The sequence below is a fragment of the Bufo gargarizans genome, chromosome 1, assembly GCF_014858855.1.
Source record: "Bufo gargarizans isolate SCDJY-AF-19 chromosome 1, ASM1485885v1, whole genome shotgun sequence".
Classification (NCBI taxonomy): Eukaryota; Metazoa; Chordata; class Amphibia; order Anura; family Bufonidae; genus Bufo; species Bufo gargarizans.
The window spans coordinates 140,909,618-140,929,430 of record NC_058080.1 but is presented as its reverse complement, the minus strand read 5'-3'; the positions used below and the strand labels follow the sequence as shown (position 1 = coordinate 140,929,430).

The window sequence follows — 19,813 nt, the reverse complement described above, 5'->3', positions numbered from 1 at the left end:
GAAAATATGTAATATTCTAGGTTCTTCAAAGTAGCCACCTTTTGCTTTGATTACTGCTTTGCACACTCTTGGCATTCTCTTGATGAGCTTCAAGAGGTAGTCACCTGAAATGGTTTTCACTTCACAGGTGTGCCCTGTCAGGATTAATAAGTGGGATTTCTTGCCTTATAAATGGGGTTGGGACCATCAGTTGGGTTGTGGAAAAGTCAGGTGGATATACAGCTGATAGTCCTACTGAATAGACTGTTAGAATTTGTATTATGGCAAGAAAAAAGCAGCTAATTAAAGAAAAACGAGTGGCCATCATTACTTTAAGAAATGAAGGTCAGTCAATCAGCCGAAAAATTGGGAAAACTTTGAAAGTAAGGGCTATTTGACCATGAAGGAGAGTGATGGGGTGCTGCGCCAGATGACCTGACCTCCACAGGCACCGGACCTGAACCCAATCGAGATGGTTTGGGGTGAGCTGGACTGCAGAGTGAAGGCAAAAGGGCCAACAAGTGCTAAGCATCTCTGGGAACTCCTTCAAGACTGTTGGAAGACCATTTCAGATGACTACCTCTTGAAGCTCTTCAAGAGAATGCCAAGAGTGTGCAAAGCAGTAATCAAAGCAAAAGGTGGCTATTTTGAAGAACCCAGAATATGACATATTTTCTGTTGTTTCACACTTGTTTGTTATGTATATAATTCCACATGTGTTAATTCATAGTTTTGATGCCTTCATAATCATGAAAATAAAGAAAGCTCTTTGAATGAGAAGGTGTGTCCAAACTTTTGGTCTGTATTGTATATATATTTTTTTTTTTGAGCGATTTTATTATGATGGGGCTCATTTTTTGCAGGATGAGGTGACTGTTTTATTGGTATCATTTTGTGGGACATGAGCCTTTTTGATCGCTTGGTGTTGCACTTTTTGTGATGTAAGGTGACAAAAATAGCTTTTTTTTGACAGTTTTTACTACATTTTTTATGGTGTTTATCGGACAAGGTAGATCATGTGATATATTTATAGAGCCGATCGTTACGGACGCGGCGATACCTAATATGTGTTTTTTTTCTTTTTTTACTTGAAACTTGAAACTTTTTTAATTAAGGTATCGCCGTATCAGGAGAAGTTGGGTAACGTGTTTTGGGGTGTCATTTTACATATACCCATGCTGGGTGAGATAAATATCTTGGTCAAATGCCAACTTTGTATAAAAAAATGGGAAAAGTTGTCATTTGCCAAGATATTTCTCTCACCCAGCATGGGTATATGTAAAATGACACCCCAAAACACATTCCCCAACTTCTCCTGAGTACGGTGATATCAGATGTGTGACACTTTTTTGCAGCCTAGGTGGGCAAAGGGGCACACATTCCAAAGAGCACCTTTCGGATTTCACCAGTCATTTTTTACAGATTTTGATTTCAAACTACTTCTTACGCATCTAGGCCCCTAAAATGCCAGGGCAGTATAACTGCCCCACAAGTGACCCCATTTTGGAAAGAAGACACCCCAAGGTATTTTGTGATGGGCATAGTGAGTTCATGGAAGTTTTTATTTTTTGTCACAAGTTAGTGGAATAGGAGACTTTGTAAGAAAAAAAAAAAAATCATCATAATTTTCCGCTAACTTGTGACAAAAAATAAAAAGTTCTATGAACTCACTATGCCCATCAGTGAATACCTTAGGGTGTCTACTTTCTGAAATGGGGTCATTTGTGGGGTGTTTGTACTGTCTGGGCATTGTAGAACCTCAGGAAACATGACAGGTGCTCAGAAAGTCAGAGCTGCTTCAAAAAATATCATAGTTTGTAAACGCTAACTTTTACCCAAACCATTTTTTTTTGACCCAAACATTTTTTTTTATCAAAGACATGTAGCACAACTGTCAGCAGCAATGAAATACCGCCAAATGAAAGCTCTATTAGTGAGAAGAAAAGAAGGTAAAATTCATTTGGGTGGTAAGTTGCATGACCGAGCAATAAACAGTGAAAGTAGTGTAGTGCAGAAGTGTAAAAAGTGGCCTGGTCATTAAGGGGGTTTCAGCTAGGGGGGTTGAAGTGGTTAATTGACGCGCACCACCTCATTTGATGCTTCAACTTTAACAACTTTTCACACATTTCCGCTTGATCACATTGCAGCCATTGACCTCCCTTGGATGTGGTATTTCTTTCTCACGTTCCCTCTCTGGCGTGGAACCCTGATTCGCCGCTAACCGTGATCAACATGGTAGGCGCATAAAAGAACATCGAAAGTTGATAGAGAAGATATCAAAATGGATTGTGGACATCACGGGGATGTGCGACATGGTTGAGCAGTATGTGTGCACACGCCTACACGTACTGATGGGTCTGCCCCCTTCAACTTCTGGGTCTCCAAATTGGGCACATGGCCTGAGCTTGCCCTTTACGCCTTGGAGGTGCTGGCCTGCCCTGCTACCAGTGTATTGTTTGAATGTTTGTTTAGCACGGCTGGAGAGGGTTATCACAGGTTATATTTCCAAATGTTTAGGGGTATACCCTAATTTAAACAAAAAAAAAATTTAACAAAAAAGCTGTTTAGGATACCTCCTCCACCGCCACTTCCACCTACACCGCCACATCCACCGCCCGCTCAACCTCCTAATCCATATGGACCTTGTCCTCCAAGATCAAGATTATAACTTTAACTATTTTAAGTCATTTCCCTATCCACATTTGTTTGAAGAGCACTTGACATGCTCTTAACCACATTTTAATGCCATTTGCAGCCCTCTAGCCCTTTTTATATGACCTTTTTACAGTCATTTTAGGCAAAGCGTAGGCGCAGGATTTTGCTGGGAGAGGAGGAGGACGCAAGGGAAGAGAAGGGTCGGCAGAGGCTGGGGCGGGGATATTAACAAAAGAGGATGATCAGCCTGGGCTCCAAAGAAGTGACATGCAAAGATGAAGCTGTATTGAACATGATCCAGAAACACTGCAGTCTTCTCTGGGCTAAAGCTCATTTAATATGGACTGAGGCAAAATGGAAACATACAGCAACGAAGACGCGGGACTGTTGAGCCGCTACATCAGTCAATAATGGGACAACATATGTTAAAAGAAGAATGAAGCATGATACCCAATTTTGGCCCTGTCGCAAATTTTTGAGATGTGTTGCTGCTGCCATCAAGTTCAAAATGAGTAAAAAAAAATTCATGAAATGAAATGTCTCACTTTCAACATCTGATACGTCTTCTATGATCTATTGTGAATAAAATATGGTTCTCTGAGATTTGGAAATCATTGCCTTCTGGGTTTTTTTGTTTGCTTTTTTGTTTTTTTACATGTATTTACATTTTACACAGCATCTTAACTTTTTGGGAACTGGGCTTGTAGGTGTACTGTATAATATCTATGGTCATGTCAGTATATTTACTTGATAAATTGTAAGTTAGGACTATTGAGTAATTGTGACCATTATTCCAGATTTTTTTTCTTCTAATAGTTACCTCCCCCACCAGAGATGGCAAATCATCAGTTTATGAATTTGCTGGTAAAATGTGATTATTATTATTCCCTGTAGTGCTGGTTTGAGATGAAAAACAGCTCCCCTCTTTAACAAAGGGCTAAGTATTTATGATGTGGGTTTGCATACAATGCTATCAATAATACATGCCCTGCACTGGTTAGGACTTTTCAGCTGCCTGTCATCTCCCATCCTGTTTGCTGAACTTCCTTTAGATGTTAGAAAGTCATTGCAACATGTGTGCACCAGGCAACGACAAAGCTGTGCCAGCATGTGTTTTATGTATTGGCCCCCGTTAATGTAAAGTCCTGTAAAATCATATTCATTGAAGGGCTTTCCAGAACTTACTTACAGTGGCGTCTCTAGCTTTTAAATTTTGGGGGGGCACACTGGGGGCCAGGACAAAAGTAGGGGGGGCAGCTATAACAACGATACATTTACACAAGTACACTTAGAAATGCTGCGATACTTTACCCAATACCTAAAACCGCAACAGGGAAGAAAAGTCCAGCCATCATTAAGTAAGTCCCCCCCAATGTGCCATTATTAAGTAAGCCCCCCCCATCATGTGCCATTATTAGGTAAGTCCCCCCCCCCCCCCCCCAAGTATCACTATTGTAAAAAAAAAAAAAAAAAATTATACTTACCTCAGTGTTAGCGATGCGATGCAGGCCTCTTCTGGCCTGTGTCCCACGCTGTATGGCTCAGGCGGCGCGATGACGTCATCGCGCGCCTGCGCCGGCCTCTGATAGGCTGCCGGTCTAGTGCCTGCAGCCTATCAGAGCAAGGGGAAGGGACACGCCTCTCCCTCCCCTGCACCGCCGCTTAGTGATGGGAAGTTCGGATCTTTTAGGTGAATCGGTTCATTTGAATCAGCTCATTCAAATGAACCAATTCATGAATCGGATCTTCGGTTCACTTGGTGAGTCAGACTGCTGAGCTGACTCGCAAGTGAACCGAAGACTCTAGGTGCCGGTGCGCATGCGCAGATGCTTGATACATTCGATTCACTCACTACTTGCTGCGCTGCTGACTCAGTGCAGTCGGCTCGTCTTCTTCAGCTCTCTCTGAACTCTGATTACTAGTATTGAGTGATTTATTATAGTAAAGGGAAGCTGAGGCTGACGCCGGACAGGAGGAGTCAGGAGTCAGACAGGAGTCAGAAGCTGTCACTGTGGTGTGCAATGTTACCCACAGTGACAACAGTCTGACACTGACAGTACAATCCATAAAGGTGATGTGAACCCACCCTTAGGCCCCTTTCACACTTGCGTTGTCCGGATCCGGCATAGAGTTCCGTCGTCGGGGCTCTATGCCGGAAGAATCCTGATCAGTTTTATCCTAATGCATTCCGAATGGATAGAAATCCGTTCAGGATGCATCAGGATGTCTTCAGTTCCGGAACGGAACGTTTTTTGGCAGGAGAAAATACTGCAGCATGCAGTACTTTTTGCTCCGGCCAAAAATCCTGAAGACTTGCCGCAAGGCCGGATCCGGAATTAATGCCCATTGAAAGGCATTGATCCGGATCCGGCCTTAAGCTAAACGTCGTTTCGGCGCATTGCCAGATACGACGTTTAGCTTTTTCTCAATGGTTACCATGGATGCCGGGACGCTAAAGTCCTGGCAGCCATGGTAAAGTGTAGTGGGGAGCAGCATACTTACCGTCCGTGCGGCTCCCGGGGCGCTCCAGAGTGACGTCAGGGCGCCCCAGGCGCATGGATGACGTGATCGCATGTACACATCATCCATGCGCATGGGGCGCTCTGATGTCATTCTGGAGCGCCCCGGGAGCCGCACGGACTGTAAGTATACCGCTCCCCCGCTCCTCACTACTACTATGGCAACCGGGACTTTAATAGCGTCCTGGCTGCCATAGTAACACTGAACGCATTTTGAAGACGGATCCGTCTTCAAATGCTTTCAGTACACTTGCGTTTTTCCGGATCCGGCGTGTACCTCCGGCAAGTGGAGTACACGCCGGATCCGGACAATGCAAGTGTGAAAGGGCCCTTAGTTATATAGCTACTGAATGAGATGCCTTTAACATATATATCTCCTGAGAAGCCAATTTGATTCTAAAGGGTTAATTTAATTCAACCTGTAATCTAAACTCTTGTGTCATCTGTCACTTCTCCTGTCCCTTAATCTTATCACTGCTGCAACAAAAGCAGCCTCAGCCTCAGTGTAAGGCCTCTTTCACACTGCAGTGTTTGGTCAGTGATTTCCATCAGTGATTTGTGAGCCAAAACCACAAGTGGAGCCTCCACAGACATGAGGTAGAAGGGAAAGATCTGCTCCTGTTCTATGTTTAGAGTTGCACCTGGTTTTGGCTCACAAATCACTGATGGAAATCACTGACTAAACACTGAAGTGTGAACGAGGCCTAAGGCTACTTTCACACTAGCGTTCTGCTGTCCGCTCGTGAGCTCCGTTTGAAGGAGCTCACGAGCGGACCCGAACGCTTCCGTCCAGCCCTGATGCAGTCTCAATGGAGCGGATCCGCTCAGACTGCATCAGTCTGGCGGCGTTCAGCCTCCGCTCCGCTCGCCTCTGCACGGCCAGGCGGACAGCTGAACGCTGCTTGCAGCTTTCAGCTGTCTGCCTGGCCGTGCGGAGGCGAGCGGATCCGTTCAGACTTACAATGTAAGTCAATGGGAACGGATCCGCTTGAAGATGACACCATATGGCTCAATCTTCAAGCGGATCCGTCCCCCATTGACTTTACATTGAAAGTCTGAACGGATCTGCTCAGGCTACTTTCAGACTTAGAAATTTTTCTAAGTTATTAATGCAGACGGATCCGTACTGAACGGAGCCTCCGTCTGCATTATATGATCGGATCCGTTCAGAACGGATCCGATCAAGCGCAAGTGTGAAAGTAGCCTTACCTGTTCTACCCTCTGACTCACTGCTCTTTTAACTCAATGAATCGAATGAGTCACAAACTAAGTCGGATCTTTAGATTCTTTTAACTTGTGACTCATTCGATTCCTTTCTATTAGACTCCCCTGCACTTACTTGTGTGACTCAGACGACACGATTCAGAGAGCTGCTGGTGTGCTGTGCTTGCCTTGCCCCCTCAGCTCTGGTCGGTGATTGGTTGGTGGGCGGGGAGGGGTGGGGCTGGCAGAAGCAGCCTCCACTCTGAGATCACATTACGCTCCTCCCCGTCCCTCCCTCAGGCTTCGGCTCCCTGCGTCCCTGCTGCCAGCAGCGTGAGGTGAGAGAGAGACTGTGACTGAGCTGAGCTGAACTCGGATCAGTCAAGTGAATGCTGCTGGCAGCAGGGGGGGGCGCATTTTAGTTGGGGGGGCACATGGGGGGGCCCAGCATGATGTTGGGGGGGCCGTGGCCCCCTCTGGCCCCCCCCTGGCGACGCCACTGCTTACTTATGAATGACCTGTCCTTTAGATAGATTATCAATATCCAATCAGCGGGGGTCCAATACCCTTCAACTCCACCAATCAGCTATTTTTACAAGGTCTTAGATGCCGGTCTTAATAAAGCCCCATAGCTGGTGGAGGAGCCGCCAAAGTTATGTAGAGGCGCCTAAAACGGGCATAGAAAATGTCAAATGAGACTGGTCTGCCGGACCGTCCCCTCCCACACCACGCCCACAATTTTAAACCTGGCGCGAGCGGGACCTAACCATTGCCCCGCCATCTGCGTCTGAAAAACACCTAATTTAGGCGTATTTGAGTATAATAAATAACCCCCATAGTGATATATGACAAAATACTTAATATTTAATGTTTACCATATGTCCACTTTATGTTGCCATCATTTTTTTAAATGTACTTTTATTTTTTGGAGAGAATTAAAGGCTGACAAGTTTAGCAGCACTTTTACAAATTTTTCAAGACAATTTCCAAATCCTATTTTTTGAGGGACCCATTGAGTTCTGTAGTGGCTTTGATGGGCTTATTTATTAGAACCCTCCATAAATCACCCCATTTTAAAAACTGCACCCATCAAAGTATTCAAAATGAAATTTGTAAAGTTTGTTAACTGTTTTGGTGTTTCAGAAGAATTAATGTAAAATGGAGTTAATATTTACAGGTAAAAATTAATTTTTTATTTATTTTCAATTTAAATCCATTTTTTGGAACACAGGAGGTGATAGAGTAGAAATAATACTCCACATTTATTATCGATCAAAGACAAAAAATAAAGTTAGTCAGCACATCCTAATGCGCTGGTGTGCATTGCCAAGGCTCAAAATGCAAAGTCAAACACAATGCAACAGCACTCGGCAAACACAGAATATATGAACTAATGCTGTACTCACTATGTGAATAAATGAGAGGTTCTTAGCAAATATATTTTGATCAAAATCATTTATGCCCATCCACAATGACAAGGTGACCTCTTTTGGACAGAAATCTACTCTACACACTATGGGCCAGATTTATCATTAGCTCAAGTCAGAATAATGGAGTGAAAAAGTTGCAAATTTTTGCGCAATCGCCTAAACTGCGCAAACATTTGCGACTTTTTTCTGCTCTGCACTATGCTCGCCAGTTTTCTGAAAGTCGGCGTGTTTTCTTATGTAAATGAATCACTAGACAGATTTACTATTGGGACTACTTAAAAAGTCGCAAAAAAGTCGCAATTTCACTCCAGTGAGGACCATGCTTATCTTATGAGACTTTTTAATAGAACATGCGACTTTTTCATAAAAACGTGCGACTTTTTCGTAAAGATGTGCGCCTTTTGTAAAGCTGCTTACTGACGGATAAACTGCTACCGTCAAACCACATTTATTACAGTCTTAAAGGGCCGATCATAAATCTGACTTGGCTAAAACTGACTTTAGCCATATATTAAAGTGGAGTGAGCTGTCAGTCATGATAAATCTGGCCCTATCTCTTTTGGTGCTTACCGGACTCCAATATGTTTAATCGAGGCAGGCTTCATATATATATATACTGAACCCACTCTGTATTTCACATTTCCTGGTGCCAGCTGACCGTCAAGGAGTATAGGGAAGAGAGCAATTTATATAGTTTTTCTTTCATGTTTTACTACTTTTGCATCATAAAATTTGTATTATTTAATTTTTGTTTTACATCGCCATATCTAAGGCTAGTTTCACAGTAGCGCTAGGGATCCAGTGGGCTGTTGTGGCATTGTTGGAACCTTAAAATCTCCGTCCGGCCCCATTAACTGTAATGGGGACCGGTGGAGATCTGGCCACAGCTTACGTTTGGAATTTGTCTGGCCGATTCTCTGCATATTTGCTGGGATCTTTGTGGGTCCCTATTATAGTTAATGGGGCCAGATGGAGATGTTTAAGCTTCCAACAATGCTGGAAAGCAAAGATATCAAGATAACTTTAGAATTTTTCTGGCAGTTCAGCTGTGTCAGGGTTTTTTGTGCATGATGAGCTGTAGTTTATATTAATACAGTTTTGGGGTGCATATGACTTTTTGATTGCTTTTTATACAATATTTTTTTTTTAAGTGAGGTAACAAAAATCATCATTGGTTTTTTTTTTTTCCACTTTTATTACCGCGTTATCACAGCATGAGATAAGTAGCACTTTTATATATCAGGTCGTAACAGAAGAGTCAATACCAATTCCATTAGTTCCTTAATTCCATTCAAGTAAATGGGCCTGCTATGCAATACCATGCACAGCCTTAATGCAATGTATGACACTGTGCTTGGTAAGCAGTGAGGAGGCCTTGGCGTTCTTTGGAGTGCCACGGCCTCTTCAGAAAGCTGATTGGAGGGGGTTTCCGGAATCAGAACACCACTGACCTGATACTAATGACCTACCCTGAGAACAGGTCATCAATATCCAAATCCCTGTAGAGAAAATTAAGCAGCAAACTACTACAGATAAACAAATTCCTTATATAAGCAGAAAACAATGCCTTTCATGTACAGTACATAGAAACATAACATGGAGCTGTTCTCATCTGGTGTCCAATGGAGCAGCTCATCCCGGATAAAGAGCATTACAGAACATATAGTACTGTAGTGTACCATACAGAGGTGATACTAGACAGCCAATTAGTGTATGCACTTCAGTAATACGGGTGTTTTACCAGTGAAATGTCCATGGTGATTGGTTGCATCTTACAGTCAAGCACTACGTGATGCAGATCCCAAATGTCTGCTGCGTTCTATGTTGAATCTGGTTCTAAGTTATAATGCCCCAAGTTCATTGTGTATGTTGAAGTTATTGTAACCTAAGGCCAGTGTAACTTGAGGGGCCACTGTATTACTTTTGACAATCTATGTCTCCATTTAGCCTTAAATAAGTTTTCTGGGAGTTTTATAATGATGATCTATCCTCAGGATAGGTCATTGATATCTGATCAGTGGGGGTCCGACTCCTGGAACCTCCACTGATCAGTTGCTTGAAGAGACTGCGGTGCTGTGGTGATCACTGCAGCCTCTTCCCAGACCAGTGAAGTCACATGCATCTGTCATGGCCTAGGCATAGCTCAATCCCATTCAAGTGGATTGGCCTGAGCTGCAGCCATTGTATAACGGTGAGGAGGCCAGGGTGGACCTCTGTTGATTTAATGTTGATGACCGATCCTGAGAATAGATCTTTAATTTTGCACTCCTGGAAAACTCCTTTAATCTAAAATGTCATGGAGGATCTCTGGATTCTCATGAACAAAGCTAATTTTATAATGCCACTTCAAGAGCAGTTATATGTTGAATATGCTGCAGAGTGTTCTGCAGAGCCTTTAGTCCTCAATTTAGCTCTTCAGGCCTAATTGCTTTACAGTATACAGTGTGCGTTCAGTTACAAGAAATTGAATTCCTCTTTAATATGCATTTCATAATATGCATTTTGTAGAAATAGCTTGATACATCTAAAAACAATTGAATACTGTCCTTGGTATGTAAGCCATGTACAGTTGTCTCCTATTGGTTGTCAGGTCATTTTTCACTTTGAAAATTCTTTATAGTTATTAACAATCTACTGTCTAAAATTTTGCTGCCACATTATTACAATATTACATTAAGTGAATGTCTGAACACTTTCCATGTACTTGTGTTTTTCATTGTAGAGCACTGGAAAATCAGAGCTGCCAACTGTCCTCAATCAGCTGTACCCCAGGGTTAAGTCACATAGTGAAAGAGGGAAGGATGACTACAAGATCGATGATCTGCTTATGCTTTTGGTCTACATATACTCTGTGACTGGAGAAGTCATGGCCAATAAAGAACTGGAAGTCGCTGAAGGTCAATTAAGAAAAGTCCTCATACAATGCTTATGTGATGAGACGGAGCTGAGTCCTCTGGTACAAAAGATAACAGGTTAGTGCTGTATGGTTTATAACGTACATGGAAAAGCATTTATATGCTGTTATTACACATCATTTTGCTATAGTTTCTACTATATGTACGACATTGATTTAAGAAACAAAATTATTCAAAGCTGCTATCTTCCATGTAAAAAAGTGGTAAACCCCTTTAGTTGACCTGTTTATGACCATGGGCTTTAAATAGACATGAGATAACTGGCGATAAAAAACTGGGAGTTCTAAAGAACTCACTGAATTCCAGCAAGGTCCTGTAATAGGATGCAGCCACTGAAACAATTCTTCCTCCTAGATATTACTCCATCAACATTGAGTGATATTATTGCAAATTGAAGTGTTTAGGAACCAGAGTAACTCAACCATGAAGTAGAGATCACGTGAAGTCACAGAGCAGGGATGTAGAGTGCTGAGGAGCATAGCCTCCTCTGGCATTAACATCGGCACAAATCTGTGCAGTGCCAGGAGCTCCGTGGCTTGGGTTTCAATGGCGGAGCAGCTGCATGCAAGCCTTACATTACCAAACACAATGCCAAGTATCGGATGGGGCGGTGTAAGGCATGCCACCACTGGACTTGGGAGCAGTGGAAACTTATTCTGTGGAGTGATAGATCACACTTCTCTATCTGGAAGTCTGATGGACGAGTCTGGATTTGGAAAATGCCGGGAGAACATTGTCCTCCTGACTGGATTCTGCCAACTGTAAGGTTTGGTGGAGGAGGGATAATGCTGTTGGAGCGTTTTTCAGGGGTTGGGGTAGGCCCCTTAGTTTCAGTGAAGGAAAATCTTAATGCTTCAGCATACTAATACATTTTAGACTTGGGCCTTCCCACAACTGTTCCCACAAGTCAGCATGCCTGTGCCCCAGTGCACAAAGCAGGCTTTATAAATCAAATATTATTGGATGAGTTTGGTGTGGAAGAATTTGAATGGCCTGTACAGAGCCCTGAACTCAGCCCCATTGAATATCTTTGGGTTAAATTAGAATAAAGATTGTGAGCAAAGACATCTCATCCAACATCAGTGTCTGACCTAACAAACGCTCTTCTGGATGAACAGGAAAAAATTCCAACAGACTCACTCCAAAATCTTATAGGAAGCCTTCCCGGAAGAGTGGAAGCTGTTTTAACTGGGGGTGGATGTGGTGGACAACTTTATATCATAATGCCTATGGAATTAGACTCTTGTAGGTGTAATGAGTAGGCGTCCCAATGCATTTGTCCATATAGTGTACCTCAACTTAATGGGGTTTTTCACCCCTGGTGATGTTTTCTATACACCCCTCAGCGTGTTCAGTAAGTATTATTGACATCTCAAGTCCAGCCACATGGCTGAGGGGTCTGTAGAAAACACCAGCAATAGTGAACAAGCCCTTTAATACCTTTGGACTGTATTGAACCACAGTAATAACTGTTGTTAACTTACTTTACTTTATATTCAGATTAGCTCTTCTCCAAGAGAAATAAAACTTTCTCTGTAGTGCCGCCTAGTTTATGTAGTCATTGACTCACCCTTGAACAGACCTTGCAACATGACTAAGGATATTTTCCAAATCAAGTACCTTCTTCAACGGGAAAACTGTTGTTTCCAGGTCTTTCCCCTCATCAGTACAGAGCCAGGTCTCTTGGTTGGCTAGGTCAGAGGCCTTTGACGTACAGTCCTGATCAAAAGTTTAAGACCACTTGAAAAATTGCAAAAAATCATATTTTACATTGTTGGATCTTAACAAGGTTCCAAGTAGAGCTTCAACATGCAACAAGAAGAAATGAGAGTGAGACAAAACATTTTTTGAGCATTCAATTAATTGAAAATAACGATTAAACTGAAACAGGCTGTTTTTCAGCTGATCTAAATTTTAGGACCACATGCCTTTAAAAGGCCAAATCTGTGCAAAGATGCAGATTCATTGTCATTTTCTGTCAGGTAGTCACACGTTGTAATGGTAAAGGCAAAAAAACTCTCCCTTTTTGAACATGGTCGGGTTGTTGAACTGCATAAGCAGGGTCTCTCACAGCGCTCCATCGCTGCTGAGGTGGGACGCAGTAAGACAGTCATTTGGAATTTCTTAAATGATCCTGAGGGTTATGGAACAAAAAAGTCAAGTGGAAGACCCAAAACAATTTCATCAGCACTGAGCCGGAGGATCTAATTGGCTGTCCGCCAAGACAGTGGACGATCCTCGACCCAAATTAAGGACCTTACTAGTGTTGACTGCAGCCCCGTAACCATCAGACGGCATCTCAGACTGAAGGGCTTCAAAAACAAAAAACGTCTTCAAAGACCTCGTCTCCTTGAACGCCACAGAACTGCTCGTTTGGACTTTGCAAGAGAGCACCAAACATGGGACATTCAAAGGTGGAAGAAAGTTTTATTCTCTGATGAGAAAATGTTTTACCTTGATGGTCCTGATGGTTTCCAACGTTACTGGCATGACAAGCAGATCCCATCTGAGATGTTTTCTACGCTCCTTAATGGTCTGGGGTGCTTTTTCCTTCAGTGGAACAATGGAGCTTCAGGAAGTGCAGGGGCGTCAAATGGCCGCTGGCTATGTCCAGATATTGCAGAGAGCATTCCTCATGACTGTGTGGTAACGACTGGGTTTTTCAACAGGACAACGCTACAGTACACAATGCCTTCAGGACAAGGGACTACTTCCAGGAGAATAACATCACTCTTTTGGCCCATCCTGCGTGTTCCCCTGATCTAAATCTAATTGTGAACCTTTGGGGATGGATGGCAAGGGAAGTTTACAAAAATGGACAACAGTTCCAGACAGTAGATGGCCTTCGTGCGGCCGTCTTCACCACTTGGAGAAATGTTCTCACTCACCTCATGGAAACGCTTGCATCAAGCATGCCGAAACGAATTTTGGAAGTGATAAACAATAACGGCGGAGCTACTCATTACGGAGTTCATGTTTGGAAGTTGGATTTCTGTTTTGGGGGGTTTAGTTTTTTTTTTGAGAGGTGTGGTCCTAAACTTTTGATCAGCCGAAAAACAGCCTGTTTCAGTTTATTCGTGGTTTTCATTAAATTCAATGCTCAAAAAATGTTTTGTCTCACTCCCATTTCTTCTTGTTGCATGTTGAAGCTCTACTTGGAACCTTGTTAAGATCCAGCCATGCTAAATATGATTTTTGCCATTTTTCAAGTGGTCTTAAACTTTTGATCAGGACTGTATGTAGCAGAATTAGCAGCTAAATACTGGTCTTTTTTGGTGGCAAATACATTCCCGATATGCCTCCTACTCATAAATATAATTTACCACTTTCTGTCTGACTTCTATGGAAAACCACCATCAAGTTTGCTTCAAAGAAGTGACATGCTACATGTCAAACGTGCTTCAGATCAGCTGCTGAAAAATCTCTACCCGGTGTACACGGTCAACTGGAAACTGTTTATGGCATTTTAATATGGATTACACAACGTAAAACATCAATTTTCCGCTGCTTAATAAGTAGCAGCAGCTTTTGCTCATGTGAACATAGCCTTACCATCATCCAAGTCCTAATCATGCTTCTAAGTCAGAGTATGCAAATCTGTTTTGAATGTGTTGTGAAGTTGTTCTTTCTTGCAAATAGTTGGGTGTATTACGTAAATCCCAGTTGGACCTACGGGCTGGATTTTATACCTGACGAGTTTTGTATAAGTTGATACATATGTTTCTGATGCATCTGGAATTGTACTTAAACTTTCTTATGATTAATACTATTATTCTTGCCTTGTGGTTCTCTAGGGTAGATGTTAACTCAAAGCTATAGTTTTATTTTTTCTGTCCCAAGAAAAGAAATTGGTTTCTACTAAAAGTAACTTTTCCATATATTCTTAAATAGAACTTTTCCTTTTTTGCTCATTTTAAATAATTGTGCATTATCATTTTACAAAATAATCTTTTTGCCATTTTAATATGTTTTATTAGGTGTATATTTGTGTCATTATAAATTATGGTTATTAATGAAACACTACAAACGTCACATCATTTTACTTCCACTACAATGATCTAGATTCCAAGGATGATGCTGGTTGAAAATTGTAGAGCTGAAATGTATACCAACTTTATTTTAGTAAGGTACCATAGTGCATCATACTTTCTAAACCCTTCTCATCATAGACAAGACTTAAAGAGCATCTGTCAGCAGATTTGTTTCAAAGTGCAGAGGGCACAGCAGATGCAGAGAGAGCAGAGCCTCTTGGTGTAATGGCAACTCCCCCAATGCTCTAAGAGGCTCATTTGCATATATTAAAACATCATTTTTCTGAGCAATGCGGACACATATGAACATGGGACCCACACAGATGCCTTCAGCTGCCAAGCCCACATGTAACAGGTCATAGGTACAAATCTGCTGACAGATGCCCTTTAATGCCCTTTTATACAGAGCAATAATTGGGGCAATTATCAGGAAGGAACATTCCTAAGAATGCTCCTTCCCGACAATTACCATGTCTACAGGTGCCGCTGATCACCCAATAAACAAACAAATGCCAGGAGTGAAGAAGATATCCTTGGCACAGTGAATAGGTAAATGCCTTTTCTCGCTCATATCATTGGGGGACACAGGACCATGGGTATAGCTTGCTGCTGCCACTAGGAGGCGACACTAGGCTGAAAGCTGTTTGCTCCTCCCCTGCAGGCTATACCCCCTCCAGCCTGGAGAGAGCATATCAGTTTTTAGCTTAGTGTCGTAGGAGGCAGACCTCCCTGCTTTGCAGGGTGGCACTTTGATTATTTTATTTTATTTTTTATTTTTTCCAGAATCCGGATGGGGGGTCCAGGGTCGCTTGCGTCCCTGCACCCCCGGGAGGCGGGCCGGTGTACCTCGTCCACCGCCTTGCCGCCCCAAGAAGAAAAAGCGGACCAGGGCAGCCTCGCTCCCCTGCTTCCCCCCAGCTACAGGACTACCCTTTCTTCAGCCCTCTTCTGCCCGGACCCCTGTTGCCTTGTGCCAGCGGTCGTAGGGTGGTCCTGCTGGTGTTTCAACTGAGGGTGAAGTCTACAGATGAAGATAGGTGAGTGACTCGTCTCCCCTGGCCTCCCCCCCCACTCACAGTATAACAGCGTGCCGTACTGCACGGCACCAGTGCTCCTGAGCGCCCGCCCGCCCGCCCGTCTGCCTACCCGCCCGCCCGTCTGCCTGCCCGCCCGCCCGCGCTCCCGCACCCGGTGAGTTCCGCCGGCACCGGTCGCGGATCTGTACGCTCCGTCTCCCTCTGTTCTTCGCCGCTGCATCGCGCACGGCAGCGTCTTCCGTGCGGTCGCAGACGGCACTGCGCAGGGCAGATGCGCTATTCGCGGCGCGCCGGGATCTTCGCGGCCGCACGGCGGTGTCGGGCTCTTCCCCTCTGCTGCAGCGAAGCGGCCCCTTCTGAGCAGCCATATTATCGGGGACTTAGGCACGCTGGCCGCAGCTGCGGTCACGTGCACAGGGGTGGGCGGCGCTTGCGGCCCTCTTCGTTATCCTGCCGCTCCCGGGCTGTCAGGGGGCGTGGCTTATTCTCCCGCCCTGCTGAAACTTCCTCTTCCTCTCAGCGCAGCGTGGTGGACACAGGACCTTGGCTCCCGCTCCACTCTGGTAGGAGATAGATACCCCGTTCAGCAGGATATCAAACCATGTCTGACCCAGCCACTGACCCCCCTCAGGCAACCTGTGTGACCACTCACTATGCCTGTTCAGTGTGTTCAGCCAAATTCCCTCGGGGCCAGTCACTCTCACTGTGCTCGGCTTGTCAGAAGCCCGCGCAGAGCAATCCCCCTAGAACACTGCAGCCCACAGAAGCCTTAGATCGCCCTGTTCAGGGGGAACCAGACTGGGCAAGGTCCCTGTCTCGGGCAGTGGAGGACCTCTCTAAGGTTTCCCATTCCACCCTTTCTCTGTTGGGTCGTTTGGTAGATAAATCGCCACCGGTGCAATCCGCGCAACCGCATTGCACGCAAACCAGAGGCAGACCTCCTAGTAAGCGCCCCAGAGCAGGTAACCGTTCCTCCTCTGACGCCTCTGCATCCCCCCCTGCTACTGGATCCCAGTCACAGGCGTCCTCCCTGCTAGGCGACGCACTGTCAGAGGGTGAGCTCGGGGATTCTGATGCGGATATGGATCTGGAGCACTCTTCTCAGATTGCTTCCATGGTGGATAGCCTGATTTCGGCAATAAGGGATACCTTCCGGGTTCAGGAGGATCTTCCCTCCACTAGCCAACAAGGGGTGTCGTTTCTGCGTGCGAAACAGACTCCTAAGGCTTTCCCGTTGCACGAGGATTTTTCTATTGTGGTTAACAAGGCTTGGGACCAGCCAGGTTTGCGTTTTGTTATCCCAAAGCGCCTGGACCTTCTCTACCCCTTTCCACGCGAGACAGTGGAACTGTGGTCCTCCCCGCCGAAGGTGGATCCGCCGGTGGCTCGATTGGCAAAATCTACGACCATTCCGGTAGCGGATGGTTCGTCACTCCAGGACCCGGTGGACCGTCGCGTAGAGTCGCTCTCCAAGTCAATCTTTACGGCGAGCGGTTCGGCGCTGCGTCCGATTTTCGCATCCGCCTGGGTAGCCAAGGCGGTTTCGGAGTGGTCCGTCCGGTTAAGCCAGGACATTTTGTCCAACCTCCCGCCTGCTGAGCTCGAATTGTCTGCGCTCCAAATTTCACATGCGGGAAAATATATCTGTGATGCGGCACTGGATGCTGGATCGATGGTCGCTCGTGCCTCAGCTCTCGCCACCTCGGTACGCAGGGAGTTATGGCTCAAGGCCTGGAAGGCTGATTCTTCCTCTAAACGTTCTCTCCTAAAGCTTCCGTTTTCTGGGGCTCGGCTTTTCGGGCCGAAACTGGATGTCATAATCTCAGAAGCTACGGGTGGCAAAAGCACCCATCTGCCCCAACCCAAAGCGAAGCGGCCTTTTCAGTCCAGGCCTGCGTCCTCACGCTTCCAGTCCTTTCGCCGCTTCTCGGGCACCCGTTCAGCCCCCACCTCCGCGGCGGGACCACCCAACCAGGATCGGCGGAAGGGCCCATCCTTTAAGCCCCAGCAGGCTTGGCGTCCACGTGCCCAGCAACCTCGCACAGCGCCGGGTAAGCAGCCTTCCGCATGAAGGTTTGTCCCCACCTTCTCAGGTGGGGGGGCGCCTTCTCCTGTTCCAGGACATTTGGCACGCCCACATTCCGGACGCATGGGCGCTCGAGGTAGTTTCCTCGGGCTACAAAATAGAATTCAGGTCCCTTCCCCCCAACCGTTTCTTCCCTTCCCAGCCTCCCAGGGATCCCGTCCGGGCCGCGGCTTTCTTGAACGCCGTCCAGTCCTTACTTCTGCGGGGGGTTATTTCTCCGGTACCTCCAGAAGAGCGTTTCACAGGTTTTTATTCCAACCTGTTTGTGGTCCCCAAGAAGGAGGGCGATGTGAGACCGGTGCTGGACCTCAAGCTTCTGAATCGCTATCTGCGGGTTCAGAGGTTCAGAATGGAATCCCTTCGTTCCGTTGTAGCCTCGTTGGTGCAGGGGGAGCACATGGCGTCTTTGGACGTACAGGATGCGTATCTCCACATACCTATTGCTACCATGCACCAACGTTTCCTCCGATTTGCCATCCAGTCGGATCACTTCCAATTCGTCGCGCTACCATTCGGTCTGGCGACGGCCCCGCGGGTGTTCACGAAGGTTCTGGCACCACTTCTGGGGATTCTGCGGTCCAGGGGCATTACCCTTCTCCCATACCTGGACGACATCTTAGTCAAAGCCCCGTCAGCGCCGCAATGCGCAGACAGCCTTCGGATTACGATGAGCACGCTCACTCGCTTCGGCTGGATTCTCAACCGAAGGAAGTCATGCCTGTTTCCGACCACTCGAATCAGGTTCCTGGGTATGACGTTGGATTCCGAGGCCGCCGTGGTCCGTCTCCCTCTGGACAAGAGATTGGGCATTCAGAAGGCAGTGGTTCTGCTCAACCGGCATCGCAAGGTATCGATTCGCAACTGCATGCGAGTTCTGGGGCTGATGGTGGCCTCATTCGAGGCGGTACCGTTCGCCCAGTTCCACACCAGGGTGTTTCAGCGGCTCATCCTGTCCTCCTGGGACAAGTCCCGGGATTCACTGGACCTCAGGATCTCGCTGCCTCAGCCCGTTCGCGAGGCTCTCGCCTGGTGGATGATTCCGGACAACCTGTCGTCAGGGAAGTCGTTCCTGCCGGTGTCATGGACGGTGATTACGACAGACGCCAGCCTCCGCGGTTGGGGAGGGGTCTTCGGTACTCGGACGGCCCAAGGTGTCTGGTCTCTGTCGGAGTCCAGACTACCCATCAATATCCTGGAGCTCCGGGCCATCTACCTCTCCCTTTGCCATTGGACCACCGATTTGCGGGGCCATCCGGTCAGGATACAGTCGGACAACGCCACAGCGGTCGCCTACATCAATCACCAGGGGGGGACGCGCAGCGGACCGGTGATGGACGAGGCCGCGAGGATTCTGCAGTGGGCGGAAGCCCATGTCCCGATGGTCTCGGCGGTCTTCATCCCAGGCGTGGACAATTGGACGGCGGATTTCCTCAGCCGAACGACGGTGGATTCGGGGGAGTGGGCTCTCCACCCGGAGGTGTTCGAGGACCTTTGCCTCCGGTGGGGTCGCCCGGAAGTGGACCTAATGGCATCTCGGTTGAATCACAAACTCCCGTGCTTCCTGTCTCGCGCAAGGGATCCGATGGCTTACGACGTAGACGCACTCGTGGCACCGTGGGGCGACTTCAATTTTCTGTATGTATTCCCGCCACTGCCGCTCCTACCGCGGATTCTTCGCAGAATCAGGATGGAGGGTGTTCAAACGCTCCTGATTGCCCCGGACTGGCCGCGCCGAGCTTGGTACTCGGAGCTCGTTCTGCTCCTGGGGGACGCGCCGTGGCCTCTTCCACTCAGGCCCGACCTGCTCTCGCAGGGCCCAGTCTTCCACCAGGGTTTACATACGCTGCGTTTGACGGCGTGGCTGTTGAAACCTTCCTGCTGAAGAACAGGGGTTTCTCGGATGCGGTCGTTCGAACGATGATTAGGGCTCGGAAGCCCTCCTCGGCGAGGATCTACTA

At 46.3% G+C, this 19,813-nt stretch overlaps 1 protein-coding gene across 1 annotated transcript in view; it reads left to right on the top strand.

Annotated features, from left to right (window-relative positions):
* The window catches only part of LOC122941666 (sec1 family domain-containing protein 2-like), a 554,683-nt gene that overhangs the window by 201,369 nt on the left and 333,501 nt on the right, over positions 1 to 19,813 (top strand). Inside the window, exon 5 of the mRNA XM_044299083.1 lies at positions 10,509 to 10,758. Coding sequence (XP_044155018.1) covers positions 10,509 to 10,758 — 250 coding nt within the window. The remainder of the gene's footprint in view (positions 1 to 10,508; positions 10,759 to 19,813) is intronic.